General features: G+C 41.7%; 1 protein-coding gene across 1 annotated transcript in view; it reads right to left on the bottom strand.

Annotated features, from left to right (window-relative positions):
• Positions 1 to 3,471: 3,471 nt before the first annotated feature.
• RNF150 (ring finger protein 150) overlaps positions 3,472 to 20,756 on the bottom strand; it is a 138,599-nt gene continuing 121,314 nt past the window's right edge. Inside the window, exon 10 of the mRNA XM_009328863.1 lies at positions 3,472 to 3,890. Within this exon, the coding sequence (XP_009327138.1) occupies positions 3,772 to 3,890 (119 nt within the window). The 3' untranslated portion in view covers positions 3,472 to 3,771. The remainder of the gene's footprint in view (positions 3,891 to 20,756) is intronic.

The raw sequence follows: 20,756 nt of genomic DNA, 5'->3' as shown, positions 1-20,756 counted from the left end.
GCTGGGCTGGCAGCGGGCGGTGGCAGCCACAGCAAAGCCGCCCGCGGCGCGGGTGGGCAGTCACGGTGTGAGCCTGCAGAATTATGTGCACGAGCACTTGTTCGTCAGAGGGCACCAGAGGATTTTGGTTTTTCCTGGCTGCATGCTAAAGGCAGCTTTCCCTTCTGAACAGGCAGTGCTGTGTCCCCGACATCTGAATCCCGCATATTTAATGCCGGAGCCCAAGTTTAGTGGGCAGCAGTACCGAGGACTCACACAATGCTCAGGATGGGACTAATCTTGCCAAAGCTGCGAATTGGGAGGTTTAATTTTACCCAGTGAGGAATCTCAGTGGAGAGACTCATGTAAGCAAAAATGTGCACGGGCATGCAGATCTGCAGAATTAAGGCTTTCATACGAGTTATAAACATACATCTGGGGGTCTTAATATTTATGAAGCACCTCAAATTCCCAAGGCATTTCACAGGTTATATATACAAAGAATATTGTCAGTTAGGTCCTGCTTTAGAAAACATTTCCATTTGACACAGGGGCTTAATTATGCTTATAAAAGACCTGATGAAAATAACGTGATTTTGGTACAAGTCCAAAATCAGTCTTAAGTGCTTTTCTGAAGGACGGAATAAAACATTTACTTAAGTGCTTTCCTAAGTTCTGGCTTCAGTGATGTGTAACCTGGCTTTGCACTCGTTATCGCTTAACAGTGCTCAGAGCTGTAGAACACCTGAGGACAGGGACGGAAAAACATCTTTCCTGAGCGAAACTGCAGGTGGAACTGGGAAAACAAAAGCAGAAAGTCTCCTGGCCCAGATTTGCTGGGATGCCTCTTCTGAAAGACCACAGTATGGCGATATGTAAAAACGTCTCACCCAGCCTAGCACCCTGCCTCTGCCAGTGGCCACCTGTGGACCCCGAGGGACCACATCTGGTATGGGATACTTAGGAAAAGAGCATGCACACTGCGATCCCTCTCCAAAATCCTTCACTAACTCCTAGAAATACGGGCAGGGTCTTAGTTACCATCTATGTGATGCCCCTTTGAGCACAGCTCCCTTTAATGATTTTGCTAGGCAAAGGACCCAGTTCAGTATCAGCTGGGAGTTTCACCTCCTGCCTTGCTTTTCCACAGACCTTGCTTGCTCTGCTGTGGGTGACTCCACTATGGCAACAGATTATTGGTCAATCTATCCATTGAGGTTAACTTAGTTAAGTTTGTGAAATAAAACAAGACTTTGCGACAGCTCCTCTGAAACCCAAACAGTTTGGCCAGGAGTTTTTTGTCTGTGTGCTGGCCTGCAGTGGGTGGATGTTAAAGGATCACTGACAACTCGGACATCATGTTTGTGGTGTTCCTGTGACATGTAGCACCCAGGCTCCAGCGCTAGAGAAGAAATTGTACCAGTGTGTGTACTTTCCACAGGGAGACCTGACTGTGTATGACCAGCTTCATTCTTTCCCCTGCAGTCATTTGAGACGAATTTCATTCCCGTGTGAAGGGCCAGTGTTTGGTGTAAGCACCACTTAAATCCCATTTCAGCATTATTTCCAGAGCTTAAGTGGAGCTGATGTGGTACCTTGTGCAAACTCTCTTGCGTAGGGGTGAATTTCAGCATCGGTTGCCCTGACGCTGTGGACCTTTCCCATAACACCAAGGAACAGAGAAGACATTAAAGAATGAGGAAGAGACGATTACAGAACCACAAATATTGGCAAGACTGACCTAGCTGCACCCTCTGGAACGATCTCTAACTTTCTTTTTAAACCAAGCAGATTTCCAGCTGCCTGCATCTCTTTAATTAAAAAGAGATGTCCTTTCAAATAGCTTATAAAAAGGTAACGGCACATTTCCAGATCGTGGTTTTGAAGGATGATTAGCCTGTGCTCCTTTGCCTCAAAGTTACCCTGCAATTTAGGGACTAAGAACATAAAAAAAATTAAGCTATAAAATGAACTGAGTTCTAACTGGACCGAAAAGCGTGGAGTATAATTTTTCCTTCTTCCTGTACTAAAGAAGCAAGGCAGCCAGAATTTTAGGGATAGTTCTAAACACATTTTTTCCTGAATAAGATCTGACAAACCAAATTTTGGCTGGAAGTTGGTTTCCACATCTAACGAGTAAACCCACAAGGAGATTAAACGCAGCAAGAACCCTAATAGTTGCATTTTGAGATGCTGCCATGACACCCTCAAGTCAAGATGTTTGACCTCTCCATGAAATTTTGATGTAAGATGAATTGTTGATTCTATGGACTTACCCAGGAGGCAGTAATGTGATTCAAATCATCTGACTGTCAACAGAAACCATTTACTCTTGTATAACAGTACGCTAAAAACGCTTCTTCACAGTTGAGTATTTTGACTGAAAAACGAAATCGTACACCGAACAGGTAACAATAAGCTTTTCCCTGGAAAGCAGAGCTCAGGATGAATGAAATAATAATCACAGGTCATTATTATTTAGGTGTTTTGATTTATGTTAGTTCTGTTTATTTGCAAATTCCCTCCCCTCTACCCAAAATATTTGGTATATATATCTACATACAAATTGCAAGTATTCCATTATGCTTGGGACAGTGTTGACAGGGACTCTGGAGGGCAACGAACCACCTGAACTCTTGTGTTTGATAACAAGCAGGCAAAACCTGCCATCAAAACAAGCAGCAAAACGCACTCAGAAAAAAAGCCAAAACGAATCAGGAAGTAAACATTTCAACCAGCTGCTTGCTTCATTAGCCATTTCTGACACTGATACCAGCATCTCCAGACCCTTTCTAAGAATATTCTTGTCATCCGCGTAATGCACAGCTGTTAACAAGCAGCCTCTGGAAACCTCTCAAGACACTCCTTTAGCCTACCGGTCAGATTTTGGTCTGTAGAATTAAGAAAAGACATGACGTTATACTAGATCTTCTTTTCCAGCTACTGAATTGTGACTTGAAGGAAGGCCATTAACGTACTGACAACTGCTAATAGCATAAAATATAGCAAAGGACTACAAGGACGGAGTGAAGCTTTAAGCTTTTCTTTCTCTCCTTCACACTGTACGACACTTGTCTAGAACAGAGCTCTAAGTAAAAGCCAACATAATGCAGTTTTAACCCAAACCTCAGCAATCTCTGTTAATTCAGAGCTCTCTTACAAATAAAAGCCTTCAGAATATACCATTTCCACTTAATGAAAGCAGGCTTCACATTAAATGCAGGGTGCTGGTGCACTATCCTTCTGAAGCCATATGTACTTCATGCAGAAACAACAAGGCAATGATAAATCCCGGAGTCAGATCATGAAGTGACCAGTGAACGGGAATTCAGATTTCTGGATTGAACTCTTGAAAAAGCTGGGGTCAGTCAACAAAAACAGAGTGTCCAACCATAACAAACTATAAACAAACAAACAAACATAACAAACATACATCTTAAAAAAAAAAAAGAAACAAAACCCCGATTGAGCAAGTGTAGAAAACACTCAAGCTGTCATTTCAGTTGCGTGTTTATGAGCCACTGAAGAGTTACATGACTGCTCTCAAGCTCGTGGGTAAACTGGAAGCATTCGTCTCCCATGTGAACAAAATGAACGTATGTAGATGATGAAACTGCATCCAGGCAGACACAACTGTTGCTATTGCTTTTCGTGACCATCTCAGAATGGAGTGTGCAGGAGTGACAGTGCTCTGGAGGCATGTGCATGACTGGTCCAAATCCTAGAATCACCTGACTCGGTCCCTCCCTGTGGCCCTCCCCTGTAGTTTAGTGTTGGATCCCTGTTTGTTTTTCAAGACTTCACCTCTTCGCAGTCTTGATCAGTGGAAAGCTCCACATCGGACAGTCCAACCTCCATTGCCATAATCAATGAAATATCTGAATCACTGCTGACTGCTGGCTCCTGTTCATCTGTGAGGGTAGAAAAGACAGGAAAAGGGCATTATGGTCACGTCTTTCTGTCAATGTATTACTATTTTTTAGTTCTGCAGATGGGACCCAGAGGTTTCTCCACCACTGTGGTTGTGCTTATATTCCAAACTTTGCTCTTATTCAATATCTGTCTAAAGCATTTCAAAAATGTCAGCAAGTTCAAGCCATCAGTAGTGAGAAACACGATGACAAGGAGCCTGGATGGGTAACACTTTCTTCTGCTCCTAATCCTCCCAGGGCTCTCCATCCAGGCCCTTCATCTCCATGGCCTTCCTGCCACCGCCTGAGCACTTCCCTCCCCGTCCCCTTTCACTTCCTCAACGTGGCATCATCCTACTCTCCCCACAAAGGCAGCAAGTTAAGGACAAAGTCACAGGCACCTGGTGGAGCAAGTCGGCCATCAGGAAAACATTTCTAACACGAAAAAAAAATCTGCCCAAACCCTCATTAGGTGACAGAATCTCTGTAGCGGAGACTTGTAAGAGGGCACTAGGCTAATGTCTGGAAGGAGCAACACGGGTGTCATTAGTTCTGCCCCAGGACTCAGGACCAGGCTACCTGCCTTCTCAGGTGCCTTCTCTCACCCTTTTCCAGTCTCTTTTCTATTCACCCTTTTCTTTCATCAAGATACCTTGGCAGGTTCTTGATCCAGGCCGGAGGGATCTACCTTAATCCACCATGATCCCAAATACAGTAAGAGTCAGATTATTGACTTTTGCCAAACTGCAAATCCCATCAAAACTACAAGCGTAGGAGGAGTAACTTGTTTTTGTTTTGATCCCACAGCACTTACTACATGTGTGTTTAGTTGCAGATAAAGCCAACAGATTTTAAAGGACTAAAAGCTAATTTTATTTCAAGAACAATCCGGAGAAGCAAAGCACGCTGCATCTCTGGGGAGATTTTCAAAGCACAAAAATCCCATAGGTGGCTGAGTCCCTGAGAGAAAAAGTTGGTGGTTCATATTTTCAAGTGGTTTAATTACAATGATGATATTTATACTGTAACAATACAATGTATTTAAATCTGTGGCAGTTTTTTTGTATTTAAATCTGTGGCAGGATTAGACCTCATGTTTTGTGGGGAAAGTTTGAGTGGGGTCTGCATTATTCAAACTGAAAGAGCCAGTGCTTTACAACCCTTCCCAATTTTCATCCTGGATTATTTTTATACTTTCTTGATTGCAAGATAAATAATTAATGCACACAGCCTCTTTATATCTGTATATCTTTTTTCCTATTAATATGACAGTAGTAAAACACTTCAAGGCATTGCTTCTGACTATAAATGTTTCCACTGGAGGTGGAGGAAGTACTTACAAACTGAATGATATCTCCTGCAGACTTCAGTGGGCTTCAATTACATTGAACCATTAGGTGAACTGCTAGATCCAAGAGTACAGCATCACAGACACCTCCAAGACCTAAAGCATCATCTGTAGTGGTAATAGCTCCCTGAGCCAGAACGATGTGGTTCCAGACCACCGGATTATTTATCATTCCTCTATAACTAATAGGATTCTTAAAAAGAATGATCAGGATGCTTTAAATGTTGACCTAAGAGCAAGTTTATATTTGCATGACAGAGTTCCTGAGGCTTAGCTGTGTTAAACAGCCGCTTGGAGCACTCTTGAAAGAAAAGTGATTTTCATCTGAACTAGCTCTGCAGGAAAGAACGACTGGCTGAATGGTGACAGCCACACGCATGCTGAAGAGGCAGGCTGAGCTGCCAACGCTAAATGTCAGAGCGTCAAATGAGAAGTGTTTATGGTGCTGAAATGTTATTTCAAGAATTGTTGTTTCTTCTAGGGTTGCACAGCAGAAAAAGATCTCAGCTGAGTTCAAGACAGGCAGATAGAACAGAAGGAGATTTACAGCTCATCTACCAACTGCCTAACCTATGTACAGGAGCACCCGCTTTCTAAACCAGCAAGCTTGAGTTTTACATTATAAATCCTATACAATTATTCAAATTCTTGGATCGTTGTCTTTCCAAAGTGTGGGCTTTGTAGTTTGTCTTCTTTGGGACTGAAGTGCAGGTCAACAGGAACAATGAACAAAGGATCCTAAAAATGCCCAGGCCTATGCCCTGGCATTGCTTTTCCAGCGCTGCGAAAGTGGCTAGAGACATGAACGGTCCACCTTCCTTGCTTGCTAACAGTGCAACGGTTCAAAATCCTAAAGCTACATCCTGCCACTTCAGCAGAGGGGGGAGAAAAACTCGGACATCACCATCCCTTACACCTTCCCTTTCAGGGAAGGGGTCAGCACTGACATTTCTTTGGAAGATGCAGACAACACAAGGGAATTAATGCATCCCTCAGCATTACATGCTTGCTCTTGTAAACAGGAGTCCTACTACTGACTCCAGCATGCACAGGATGAAACTCTGGGAGGCTGCAGAAGTTACACCAGATACGGATCGGCTGTAGGTAACTCTGGCTGTAAGCTCTACAGACTGCCTCACCGTGGCCCCCCCACAGAACACAGGCTTTCTAGACTGCGGTGGTTTTTTTTTTTTTGGCTGGCTGCTCAATAACGTGAGCCAGCACAGTGAGTGGCATTTGTTAAAGGTAAGCAAACCTCAACTAAACTGCAAGTGCCAGGAGCTTAGCCTGCATTTTGCATCCCTGGTTTTTAGATCCTATGTACAATGACAAAGCTTATACAATCACACAGCTTCTACAGAAGATGCCTGACTCACCGTTAAGAACTTTTATGACCTTTTTGCAAGTTTTTTGAAATTTGGTGTTTTTCTTAAAGCCCTGAAGTCAGGTGAGGATCTCAACTTTCAGTGAAGATCTCAGCTTTCACTTAAAAAGAAATTAATCTTAAGAAGTAAAAAGGAAATAAAGAGTTTAAAAAAACATATCCCTAATTTCTAGATAGATTTTATGTTGGAATAGATGACTTGTGATTTTAGATGTTTGGGGTTGGCAATCCTGTCTAACAACATACACTGTAATACTTCCACTGTGTTTTATAGCACTTCATGCCACAGGCATAAAGCCTTTTGCTTAATGAAGCAAAAGGCACATCCCAAGCTGCTTTTCAGCCTGAGTGCTAGTGCCTACAGCAGGCAACTGTAGACCTCACTGCCACATTCCTCTCATGTCAGCGAAACGCAATACACCACAGCACGCTGCCTACTTCCAGACAGACTTTTTCCACTCGGTTATATTCCCTGACACACATTCGTTTGAGAGGTGCAATAAAACAAATTCCTTCTCTAGCCAATATTACTTTAAATTTAATTATGCTAATGCAGGAAGAGTATCAACCACATAGATATGGGACTGCCCTACATAATAGTGGTACAGCCCTTACTTGTTGCAAAGTTCATTAAGTGATATTTATATTTGAGTATAATTGCAATCAAACAAGGATGAAAACAGCTAATTACTCTGGTGCTTTAAAAACAGTAAGACTGCACACTAGTAATAGTTATCTACTCCTGCTGCTACTCCTAACACTGAGTAAGTCTGTAGCTGTTGTACACTAATAAATATTCCAAAAGAAAAAGGTCAGATGATGGGTTTCCAAGAATTTGATACTGTTTGCAAGAGTCTTGGGAGGGACCTAAGCATTCAACAGTGAGTGAAAAGTGCATTTACAAGAACATTCATCTGCCATCTGTAGGTAAGCATACAGGCATGGGCACAAATCGAGATATACTTGTAACGACCCACTCAAGGATGAGGAACAAGCTGATATAACTGTGGTGGGTTTTGCACTCATGGAGGCCTCACTCCTGCTCACCACTGTGGTCCTCCCAAGGAGGCCACATCCGACACTGTGCTCTGATGTCCCTAGGACATGGGCAGTGCCATGAGGCTCTCTTAAAATTGCTCCTGCTTGCCCCAGAGGTTGAGATTTGCCTCAAGCTCACGGAGCTGGAAAAGCTGCAGAACCCCATGATTGGGCTAAAAGGTCCACAAACAATTTGCATCCAGGAAATCAGCAGAAAAATAAGGACACACTAAAATGTTATACAGCAAAAGCTTCTCAGCATTGAATGCATATAAGGTTTGTCTAAGAGGACAGACTTTTTTCCTTCTCTGGACCTTCAGGTAGCTCTTTGCTGTTACACCCATTTGTGAGTAAGCGGAGAAGTATTGATTATTACATGTCAAATGAGAGCTGCCACCAAGTGTGTAATTCATCTACTGAAAGTGTAACTAAAGCCAGCAATCTCTATTCTTGTGGATTAAAAACATGGGCCACAGCAATAAACTATTCAGTTGGGAGTCAGTCTCCCTTCCCTCATTTATTATCAGCTCTCTGTGAACTAATTCAGCATACTCAGTCCTGCTCCACACACAATTAAGCCGTTGCACAGAGCTGTGCAGCTGCTAATGGTTTTCTTCATCCTATGACAGTCACAGGAATCAGAAGGTAAGAAAAAGCTGTTACTGTGCTACTGACTTACATGTAACCTATTTGCCTAGCTCTAAAGTTGAGCATTTAGCACAAGGAACAAGTCTTGTTTTGTCCAGATCTTCTGTTTTTGATGGTAGATGCCCAGCTTTGAGAAAAAGGGAATAATTATTGCTTTCTTCATCTAATGAAAAGCTGTGAAAAATTTATCAGTTATTATCCCATTCTTAGCTGGCAGAAATTATACAGCAGACAATGGGACTCTGTCTAAAAGCTCATTTTGACAATAAATATACAGCAAAACTTGGACTTGATTTCACTACTCATTTCACTTTCTCACTGCTGTGAAACATACCTTATTTCAGAACTTTTCATTTTCTGAAGATAGAACTAAGCCAAAACATGAAATCCCTGGAGACAGGTATGCTCTCAGATCTAGACAAATATCTAAAATTTATGTATTAGCATGAACCTTATTCCAGTCTGGGGCTCACTTCTACTAAACAAACATTGCCGCCAGTCAGATGTGTCTAGAAGCATTTTGCTCCAGAAGAAACAAGAAATGTGACCATCTCCTGGAGCTCTGAGGACCTGAGAAGAAAATATATCCAGGGTCATTAGAGGCATTGATCTGGGACCTTTATCAAAATGGATTCTGTTCAGCATGAAGCCACAGTGAACTGCCAACGCAAGCAGTGTTATTGAGATTTTGTTTCAAGTATCAGGACAACCAGAACACTGTTCATCACATCTGATTTATGAGAGGGAGAGAGAGACATTTCTAGAGCCCTCTATTTTAATTTGACTGCCCGATAATGCACTTTGCCATTACAGAGTTTATTGCTCCCTCCTATTGCAGCCTTGCCACAGCATCACTTTGCTGCTTATAGTCTAAGAGGAGGAGCATGGTCCTATGAAGTTAGTACCTCAAATGGCAACTCCTTCCACAACAATACCAATCAAATTTATTTATCGCTAAGACCCTCTTCTTTAAAAACACTACCGAGTCTTAAAATGATTCTCAAATTAATCATCCAATACTTCTTATTGGATCATTTTATAAGTAAGTCTCAAATTCCTTCCATATCATCTTGATAATAGTACCACTTTAGAACAGGCCATAACTGCACTAACAAAACAACTGAAATAAAACACATGGAAAAAACAGCCTATAAAATCTCTAATGCAAAAGACGCAGTGGGAATATGTTTGAGGAGAAAGGGTTATAAAAAACCTGTTACTAACGTGGTCCTTTTGTACACAGAGGCTAATAAAATGGTCTTGGTCTGGCTGGCTACAATTGAGAACAAAGTACTGGGGAAATATTTTATTGCTGTTCGCTACCATCAGAGAGACTTATCTGAGCAGCAAGGGGAAAAAGTAACTGAGCATGGTAACTGCTTTTGGAAGAAAAGGTTAGAGTCTTTTCCATAAATAACAAGCCAGAGCTCTGTGAATGTACTAACGGCAACAGGGCTTCATCCAGAGGATAAAGCAGATGATGTCTGAAACACATCGCAAAGAATACCCAAACATCAGCACACCAGGAAGAACCAAATACCATGACCTGGAAAGATCCATTCAAGACAACATTTCAAAAATGTGTTTAACTGGATCAAACCCCTAAGTGGTTGAGAGACTTGATAGATGGGTCTGGATATGACATAGAACACTAGAGTCCCTTCCAAAGCAAACTTGTTTTTTTATTCTTATTGAGTGAAAAGGCAACAAACTTTCTTCCCTTAATCTTTCTCTAGGATACATGTTTTGGGAGAACGTACAGCATCTCTTAATGGAAAACAGCCAAAGACAGTTCCCTGCCTTCAAACATCCTGCAGTACGAAGGGGTAACATCATCATCATCATCATTCTAGACATGAACTACTGAGATGGAGAGTCATAACTCTTCAAGGCATTCACTGACTCTGGGTGCCCAGTTAAGACACCGTAAACCTGATTTTTCAGTTATAGCATTAACCTGCACATTGTATGCCCCAAACATATCTTCTACTAACTTCAGCTACAGCTGTAAGTACTCAGCACTTCTGAAAATCATATCCCAGTATCTCAAGTCAAGCATCAAAAAATGAAGGGGAAATTATTAGTAATACAACCAATTTTCTGAAGCCTAAATTTGGAACATGTTATAGTTAAGCAATAAACTCTAACACCAGTTACCTAAGAAGACATTTTGTGTTTTGGCAAGACCAATAAACTCATTTTCATAAACAGCGTAGAAAGTATCAGCACCCAAATGCTCTCTCCAAAATAAAGGGGGAAAAAAATCTGTCCAAATAAGGACATATGATATAAAACATATGGAGCAGATAGCAAACACATTTGCAGAAAGCTGAGCAAAAGGGGAAGAACACATACCAGATGTTATTGCATGGAGACAGTCGGACCTGATTGGCTGGAAAAGCAAAGAAATTTTTTAATTTTATATATCTATCCATATCTATCTTTAATGAGCATATACTAGCTTCTTGGGATTTTGTCCATGAATCAGAACACAAGGCCTTTGAAATTCACAGCACGTATTAACATTATTCTAGGAGTCAACACTTTGGAGATCTGTCTTCTCTCTGTGAGAGGCTGGCTGACATTTTGGGAACTCTTGATCAGCTGTCTTAGCGTGGAGCTGCCAACCCTCTCTGTGATACAATGAACATGCCTCTGCCAAGCGTGACACAAGAAAACCTAGTATTTTTGCTTTCAATATACTTTCCTCTTTCTCCTTACTCTTATGGGTCAGGCTCATCATGTTCCTGCCCTGGGACCAGCAGGGAAACTCCTTCTGTGGCCTAGATACTGCAATATCATTTTCTCTTCCCATGACTAGTCTTTCCTCTTTCCTATTGGAAACTCAGTCAAAACACCATCGGAAAGATTACCTGAACAGTCAATGGAGTCAGCACGTTAAGGTCTCTTGCACCGACCTCTATGCTCTTATATCAGCTAATCCCCATATTCAAGGTCCTTCACAGTTTATCTGCACATCTGGTCTTACTCACTACAAAATATTTTCCTCCATCTTTGACTGACCCCATTCTTCAGTTCCACACTCTCCCCTTGTTTGATTGCCAGACAAGAACCACCCTACTTCCGTCACAACAGGGCATCCAGCCTCTTAAACCTTTGCAAAGCTGCTTTTCCCTTCTCCCTCCAAACCTTCCCACTGTCTGGACGGGGAGAGCAACAGTGGGATGCCGCTGCACACCCTCCTTACTGTTCACCACTGGCCATCCTCAGTGCCCAAATACTGCACCAGATGCACCTCTGGTGAGGACAGCACGTTTTTCCGATGTTCACAGTAAGTTTCAGAAATAAATCTGAATGTATTTCATTCAACGTACAGCCTGTTAGAAATTATTATTATTTAGAACATGCAAAATTATTCAAGTATTTGATTGAAAATCAGAAAATGAGATCTCCCATAAAAAGGGAAATGATTCAAGAATACTGAAGCATGGGGCTGTAACTACATAACAGTTTTGATTCTCAAATACTTTAGCTACCTTTGGTAATACATTAAATAGTCAAAGATCTTTAATTCTGAAAGAATTTAGCTACTTTTAGTAACATCCTGCCATTTCCTACACCACTCTAAGAATCCTAAGAAACACTAAATTTTCCATTTCATGTTAAACAAAAAGTCTAATTCAACTCTTCACCAAATTCACTCACAAGAAAATCTCTTAGGCCCAGACTGAACTAAAGTCACTATTATCGTGCAGTCCCAAGCACTGCTACAAACACGTCATGTGCAGGTATTATTCTCTGATCATTTCTATTATGCTTCCATTTAATTTCTCCGTAAGCAGACCAAGTTTCTGACTTAGCTGAAGTATAGTTCCGTGTACCAGCAGCATGACAGAGCCAAGAAGTGGAACTCCAACTCTCCTGCCCTAGCTCACCCTCCTGCCACCTATCCTGAGTCAGCTCTGCTATTCCTTTGTTTGGCCAGGGAGTTGACTTATTTAAAAAAATGTCTGCAAACTACCTTGGAAACATTTTTCGCTAGGTTAGCAGCTGAACAGGCTGGCTCAGTCACAAGGCGAGTACTGCAGCCAATTTCAGGAAAGAAGCGTACAGAAAGAGAGAAAGGAAGGGAAGGGACCCCGCCTTGCATTCAACATCTGCAAGCTGTCCCTGCGGTACCGTGATGTTATACGTCTGAAACGTCAGGTGTGGCATGGGGCTACCTTTTTACTTGGTTTTCTTAGCAGCTGCTAAACGACCAGGGCTCCCTGGTGTTACTGCAAAACAAATAGCACTAAGTGATAAAGGTAAAAATAACCATGCTTCATCATGTTAATGGTGTGTAAGGGATATTGCCAGGATTCTTCCAGTAGCCAAGGTGGGAAGTGTGGAGAGACATACACTCTTTGAGCAGCGAGCAAACATCTTTAATCACACTGCCAGCCATTTAAAAATCTGAAGGGATAGCAGGTACGTGACGAAAGTAGAGTTAAATGCTGTATGTACTAGCATGTGTTATACGCTATATGGCCTATTGGCAGGCTATCATAATAAAGAGACTTTTACATCCCGGAAGTATAATCACACAATTTAATCATGTGCACCTCCCACGGGCTACACTGGTGACTGCTATTGTGACTGAACTTTCTTATTTATATTTTAAAAACCCGTGTCAGCAGTGTGCTCTGCTTCCTGCAAGCCTGAAAAGAGAAGGAAATTACAGCCTGACTCAGAGACATAATGCGCTGGATTGAACGAGTGAGAGTGTAATGGTAAGAGAAACTTCCGTTCTGTTCCGTTCTTAAAGAACATAAGGAAGAAGCATCCTTTCACAAGGTGATTTAGAAATGTACTGGCCAGCACCACACAAATCCCTCAGAGCAGTCACACCAGAGAGGTATCGCAATACCTCCAGGCACGATACAATATTAAACCAGAAGACTCAATGTAAGCTAGCGGTTTCCAAACCCTTTTTCTCTGGTCTGATCATGCTGCAGAGCTGCGACCTCTCCTTGGGGGACTCCATGGCAGAAGCAGCTGCACAAAGCCACCTGAGAGCGCTCCTTCTCAGGACTGCAGATCCCTGCTGACCCCACCTGCACAGCAGCTCTGCTTTGCCCTGTCGCTTTGCACCCTGCTCCTGGCCGGGAGGAACGAGAAAAGGTATGCTCAACCCGCAGGCACCCTCCTTTCCACTGCAGCAACTGAAGAGCCTGTCCCAGAGCAGCTGTGGCTGGGTGGTGGCCGAGGCTCAGCAGGGTCTGCTGGCACACAGCAGGGCCTGGGGGAAATTGCAACCCATCGCTATGATCTCTGCCTAACAGCTTCAGCACTGTTGGATCCTGCAAAGGCACCCAGGACCGTGGCCCTCCTGGGAATGCCACCTCTGGCACTCAGGTGAACACAAGAAGGGGCATTTGGTGCTTGGAAGAGCAACCCATCAAGGGCACACAACGAGACTAGGCCATGAAAGTGGACCTGCAGAGCAAGGCCTGGCTAGGCTGTTGTAAGAGATCTCAGATTACTGCAGCTTTTCTTCAAGGATGTTAGAAGCTTCTCACTCCTACTTCAGCTCATGTACAAGGTGGCTACTAGCCAGCGAAAATCTGCATGGGGGCAATTAATTCTGAGAACTTGATGTGAAACGTAGGCTGCTGTGACAAGCAGAAAAACAAACATTTCTGCCTAATCACGATGAACTGCTTCCTCAATTACAAGTATGCACACAGCTGTAACAGAAAACAACAGCTTGCTTTAAAGACAACTCCTGTTAATACCGTGGCCCTCCGATTGGAAACAACTCATGTTAATCTGGCTGAGTTTGTCTGTCATGGCAGCACGTGCATGATTTTCAAATCTGACTCTTTAAATACCGTTTACTGCATAAGCTCTGAAAAAACCTAGGTCACTAGCAAAGCACAGTAGTGAGGAATCATATACTGAACTTTCAAGACCAGTTACAATGAACATCTTTGTGCAAAGACGTCACAAAGATGCCTGTGCATATATTAGAGAATTTAATGAGAAAACCCACAAGGACGTGGCTGAAAAGCTCAACAGTGGTGGAATTACTTGAATAAAGTGCATATGTATCTTCTCTCCCTCTCTCTCACACAGAGTCCTGCCTTCCTTTCCAATGCTGCTAACACTGGGCTCCACCTGAGATCTCCAGGACATTTGCAAAATAAAGGGGCAAGTCATTAGCCCAGCACTTCCTGGGCCCTTGAATTTTGTGCATGTTGCCAGGAACCCCTTCCTCACCACGCATGTTGGTGATGGTGATACTTGGCTGAAATTTAATTCCATTAGAAGTGTCCATAATAAAAATTTCACCCAGGGATGTCTTCTCATCAGATATTAAAAAAAATGCACACAGTAATGAAGCCAAAAGAGAAAAATCCCACAGCGGTGGTGGAGGAATCCGTGTATTATCGGATATGTCATTTTTACTGCTGTCACTAGCAAAATACGACTTTTAACAGTGTAACTTTTACCTTAAGGATAAAACAGTCTTCCTTTTTGTTCAGTATAAGGAAACCACACGCCTCAGAACGGGCCTGGCTCTGTTGCAGCAACAGCTCCCAACGCCTGAAGCAGGGCACAGCTGTGGGACCACCGTGCCTGCCAAGTCTGGGCAGATTAGTACCGCGTTCAGTGGTCATCCATCCACACAGCTTCAGCATCCTCCGTGCTACCCAAGGGCTGCCCACAAACAAAAGACATGTGCAGAGACCATAACACTGTGTGTCACACTTTTTTTTCCCCCCTCTGACACCTCACAGCAAAATCAGTGTCTCGCCTCCTACCAGCCACATGTGGACTTGCAGGATTTGACCATTTCTAGTCTCCTGTCACATGGTCACGCTCCTACAGGACTGTCAGGTACAGGCCCCCAAAAAACCAGGAGACATTTGACCAAAGTACACTGCTTAAGTTAAAGATCAATTGTCACAAGTCCATAAAAACAGAAAATACGTGACAGAAACAGCACAACAACCCAGAGAAAATATGTTCTCGAACTTTACAGGACTGCCTAGCCTGATTTGCATTGGACAGCTTAATTATATATTTTCTCATAGGCCATGGCTTATCTACTTACTGTAGTTCAAAAGATAAAGATTGATTTAAGTGCAGTTCAGCTGTTATTAAATCTCTTGTAACAACAACAACAACAACAAAAAAGCAGAATCATGGAGCCTCAACTGTACAGTGTCGCAGTGACTCTGTAAGAAATCCCGTTTAAAAACAAAGCACATGCTTTTCAGTCTCACAAACTCCACCAGGTACTGGAAAATGTAGTCGTTCTTGATGGTGTGGCATCAGCAACAGTACAATATTCTGCAGACAGGTCTGATCCATGTACTGGAACAAAGTAAGAAGCTGAACAGATGATTACAGCCATACCCTATAGCTATACTATTTCTGCTATGCTAAGATGGGCACATAGGTAAATAGACATTTTTCTGAATGCATGGAGGGGATGGTGCAATTAGTTAGCCAGGCATTTTTTATGTCTACACAAAACATTTAAGAATTAATAGAATGATCAATTAAATAAAATAAGAACATCCAGTTTTCCATACAGAAGAAACAATTTCAGCCATTTATATGTGCATTAGCAATGAAGAAAAATAACGTGACAAGCTGAAGTGTCACCCCTTAATTTCATTAGAATTGCAGTAGTTTTTAAAAATAAATTCTAGATGCTTTCAAAGTAACATATTCTACTAATTTGAATCTCCTTCCTACGGGCTTCTTACATCATTCATACACTTCTCTTTTGAGGCCCCTAGGATAATTTAAAAATTCTGCAAGGAAGCTTGCTTTAATATCCAGTTTCGCAGAATCTTTACATAAGGAAATTTTGGCCTAATTGAAAACAGTGTACACTTCATTTCTAGTGCCCTGTGTTCAGATGCACTCTTGTTAGGTACTTGTGTCTGATCCTCCCTCATACACACACAGAAAGGACAGCCCTGACCTTCACTGAGCACTGGCAAACACTTAAGATGAGTCACTACCAACTGCTGGAGCTACCATAAATGTCTCCTTTAAAATAAGTAACCTGAAATGCTTCACTGTTTTCAGATTTTGCACCTTCTCTGGAGTCTAAGTGACGATGTTGTTTTAAAACAACAGCAAGAAAGGGCAGACAGCGCAGAAACTACGCTTCCAAATAGCGTCAGTAGAACAATTTCTTTAACATGGGGCATTTCTCTTTACTTAAAGAGGAAGCTTCAGGAGACTTGCATTGGAAAGGATGTCCTGGGTAGTTGAGTCTACTCTCCACTATTGTAGTGGCTCTATGATATAATCCCTTTCAGATTTGCTAGCAATTAGCATCATTCACTGTACAAGCTCCCCAGCTACTTAGTTCATCTCTTTGCCAGTGCAGAACTGCAGCTGGATGTCAGTTAAAAGCTATAATACCTGGTTTTCAAAAGAACCCTTCATGCAACACCAACCCACTGAGATTTACATTTTTTTTTTTTTTTTTACATCCTACGATGACAGATTAGTTCAGCTGCTAACACTCCTTTCTCTTAAACCTCCCAAGCCTATCAAACCTTGCAACACATTTTACATTCCAGTGTAATTATGCAGTTTTTGAACAGGAATGACTCCAGCTCTGATCTTCCCTGCAGCCTACTCAATAGTTTCACTATCAGTAACATTTTCTACCTACGGTTGTGGCTGGTTCTCTGATTGAAAAGCGAATCTGACCATGGCCACAAACAGAAAACTCCCTATGAAAATGTGCACTTTTGTACTTAGGACGTCCTAAAATGAGAGCTTCCCGCTATTTGGATGGTCTATGTACCAGGAAGGTCCTTGTGTGCTACTGGGCAGCTGTAAGCGGAACGTGCCTTGTGCCAGGCTGTGGGTCGGCATTTTGCACAGGGTGCAAAATGATTCAAACTGCTGCTGACGTTTATGGATTGGCAGGTGGGATATGACATTGTCAGCGCTGGTATAATCTATAAATCTTGTGTAACTGTGACTGAGTACTAGCAGAAAGAGTAAAGTAGATCTATGCAGCCAGAAACAGCCCATAGTTTCCAGCAAGAACATTTCCCAGGACTTCCTGCAAACTTAAGCAAAAAAACTGATTTAATCTGTCTACGCATAGTTGTTTTTATGAGAAATGTGGCTCTTTTCATGAGTTTAGAAAGCAGACACACACCCACCCACCCCCAAACAGAGACTGTACCAAAAGCTTTTCTTTTTGGAAAAGTAAAACCTCTTAAATGCCCTTTGGATCTCCTCTAGGTTGCTTCCACAGTTTGCTTAAAGGATTTAGCAATATTTTTGATGTAACCAAAAGCATTCTATGGGAAAGAAAAATAAGCACATTTAAAACTCATCACAAGCACATGAAATGAGGATTAAAATACAACTAGGAGGTATACAGAACCACTGTCTATTTGGAAGAGAAATGTCCAAAATGTTATTGTTTTGTGCAGCAGAGCTAGTGCACCAGATAAAATTCTAACAAGCTAGGCTGTGTATATTAATGCACATTCACAGAGAAACACATGAATACAGAACAACAATCAAGAAAAGCATTCATAAAGAAAAAGGTCAACAGTTTATCTCTTGTTATGTTCATTTAAGAAATTTTAAATCAATTGATGCCAATCTCCTTTTAATTGGAACATTTCTTTGACAATGCTGCAATAGCTCAACATTTTGGTTTTTCCCATTAAAAAATAAATCTTTGATTGGCCAGGTCTGCTACATTCGAATCTTATCTGAAAATACATTTATAAAAATGCCTTATGTAAAGAGAAAAAAAATAATCAGCCTTTACAAAAACTGAAACCAAAATAACAAGCTTTTTGAGTTAAAGATTTTAAATTAATTTAATGTGAATCTCCCTCTCATCCCCTGTCTCCTTCCTGCCTGTCTCCCCTTCCTCCCAAAATGGGCCTTTACAAAAAAGAACATAGCACAGTTTTACTTGACCTGACTCCTCGCCCTGAGACGTGAAACCATCGGTTTTGTCTCACCAACCTAAAGCAAGAGTCCAAGCGGGCTCCCTCCTTAATTATCCAGCTCCTTTTGCTTTCCTTGCTCATGGTTCACACAAGTAACATCACAAAAAAAGTGAGCTCCATTTTCTTGCTTACAAAATGCTAGATGTGACAATTAAAACCCAGAGAGAGGCGACCAGGACAATAAGCAGCAAGGCTAACACTAAAGAGGGAACTCAATCTCACCTAAAGGCCACTAAAGGTGCCTAAAGGGCACCTCAGTCCTAGCACCCAGGATAATTTCTCACTGGTCAAGTGCCCTTGAAGGCCTGGGGCTGGCTGGTAGGAAACCCTATAGGGACATCAATAGAAGCTGGTCTTAGGCTATATAAATCTCGGGCCATTTGGCATTTTCTTTCAAATAAGCTTGCAGTCACAATCTAGTTTCAAGTGAACAACTTCTGGCATCAGAAAACCCCCTCCAAGCCACTGCTTTTATCAGGGACTCTTGCTGAAATGCTCACGAGAACATGAGAAAGGCCAAGACCAAGACATCCGTTTTCAGAGTTTCTTCTCGGACGAGTGGAGGGGAAAGGTCAATTTAAGTTTCAACAAATTGCAGCTGGAATTTTACTAGAAAATATGTTCATTAGGTCACTTGGACACCACCACCACCAAGACCTCCCTAACACTCTACAAATGAAACTCAAATTGGAACAGAGTAATTTTAAAACACTGTTTCTCTGCATTAAAACATTTTGTCTCTGTTTCAATCTTTTCAGTGAATACGTACCCCCATTCCACCTCCTTTTGAGTTCTGAGCATTCATGCTCTTCAGAGAGGCAGAAGAAAGAGATGTTACCCTATGCACCAATATGTACCTGGAAAAGTAAAAAATTCAAAAGCTCTCTGAAAACCTGGAAACCAACCATATAACTGCAAAAAATGTAAATGCCTTTGCACTGGTTCATTACTATTTTCCTTGGGAACACTACTGTAAAGTTAGAGTCAAAACTTTGGGACATTAAGTTCTGTTTTAACCCCTTCTGCTTTCCTTTTTCCATTCAAGTTCTTCAATTTCAACTCCTCTCATTGAAAAGTGGTAGTTTCCAGAAGGTTCCCAGGCAGTTCCAGAAGAATATTTAGACCTCAGGAGCTTTTAGAAAAAATTAAAGATTAAAATATTGTTACATTATTTATCTAGTCTGGAAAGGGGGCTTTTAGAAGCTGAGTATAAATTTACAGTAAATTTTCAGTTTTTATAAGGGAAATGGACTTGCATCTTTGGGTCATAATCAGGCAAAAACTGAAGGATTAATTTAAAAAGAGAGAGAGACAGAAGGAATGAATTACTGCAAACAAATGAAATTGTTTCTACCCTGTGGAATATACAGCCATTACAGTAGTTTAACAAGGCACTTTTGGGGGTGAACAACTGAAAATATAATCTTTCTATCATAGCTTGTCTTCAAAACTGCTTCCTTTGAAGTGTATCTTTAGGCTGCAGGCTACTCAGCAGCTGGGAGCATGTTACATCTCCCAGAGCAGCTTGGCAGAGGGTCATTTTTCTAAAATCTCCTACTCCGAGACTATTTTGGTCTTACAGACTGATAGCTTTTCATGCACAGAAAGACAATTTGCTGGTGCCACTACCTTTTCAAAAAGCAATTATAAAGAAGTAATAAAAGTTAAGCAACATCTCAGTTGAATTCAATATCCCATGCACATGGGGGCAAAATCTGAAGCAAGGTACCTTGCTTCTCTGTGGTACAGAGACGTACCACATTTGGTGGCTGACTCCCAAAGAAACGTTAGCAGCTGAAAACATTGCATTATTTAACTACCTGCATAAGGAACCAGCAGATTTTAAACCTCCTTTGTGTGATTTTTTTTTTCCTTCCCCACTGAGATGCTATGATTTAATAAAGCCATTTTAGCTAAGTGCTTTTCATATTCTGACTTCGCCAGTGATATCTTTGTTCTATACGTTTTCTATGCATTTTTCCTGTAGGAGTATGGTTTTTCATTGTCTTACAGTACTATGCTACCTAGACAATGGCAAATAGAGCAGAAATTCACCACAGAGATCTCCAGGTAAGTTGATTTGCACATTAGTATGTAAATTAACATAGGGTTTAATTATTGCCACAACAGAGCACATGTTCTTGCCTACTCTCTGAGTGCCTCAGATATGTTAACATGAAAAGAACAGTCAAAGCAATTGGCACTTGCAAAAGATAGTCACAATAAAGGCCAAGTTGGGTGGATATTCCATCATACATCTCGTGGCCACTTTGGAAGGCCAGATATTCATTAATGCAACTCTGATGCTACTGTGCACTGTGCTGAGTACAGCCTGAGTATATTCCTCAGGATATCAGCCTGGTCACTTGAGTGGCAAAGATGGCATCTAGAAGCATAGAATCATTAAGGTTGGAAAAGACCTCTAAGATCATCGAGTCCAACCGTCGACCCAACACCACCATGCCCACTAAACCATGTCCCTAAGCGCC

The sequence above is a fragment of the Pygoscelis adeliae genome, unplaced genomic scaffold, assembly GCF_000699105.1.
Source record: "Pygoscelis adeliae isolate BGI_AS28 unplaced genomic scaffold, ASM69910v1 Scaffold66, whole genome shotgun sequence".
In the NCBI taxonomy this organism is placed as follows: domain Eukaryota; kingdom Metazoa; phylum Chordata; class Aves; order Sphenisciformes; family Spheniscidae; genus Pygoscelis; species Pygoscelis adeliae.
This window is presented reverse-complemented; position numbering and strand designations above follow the sequence as displayed.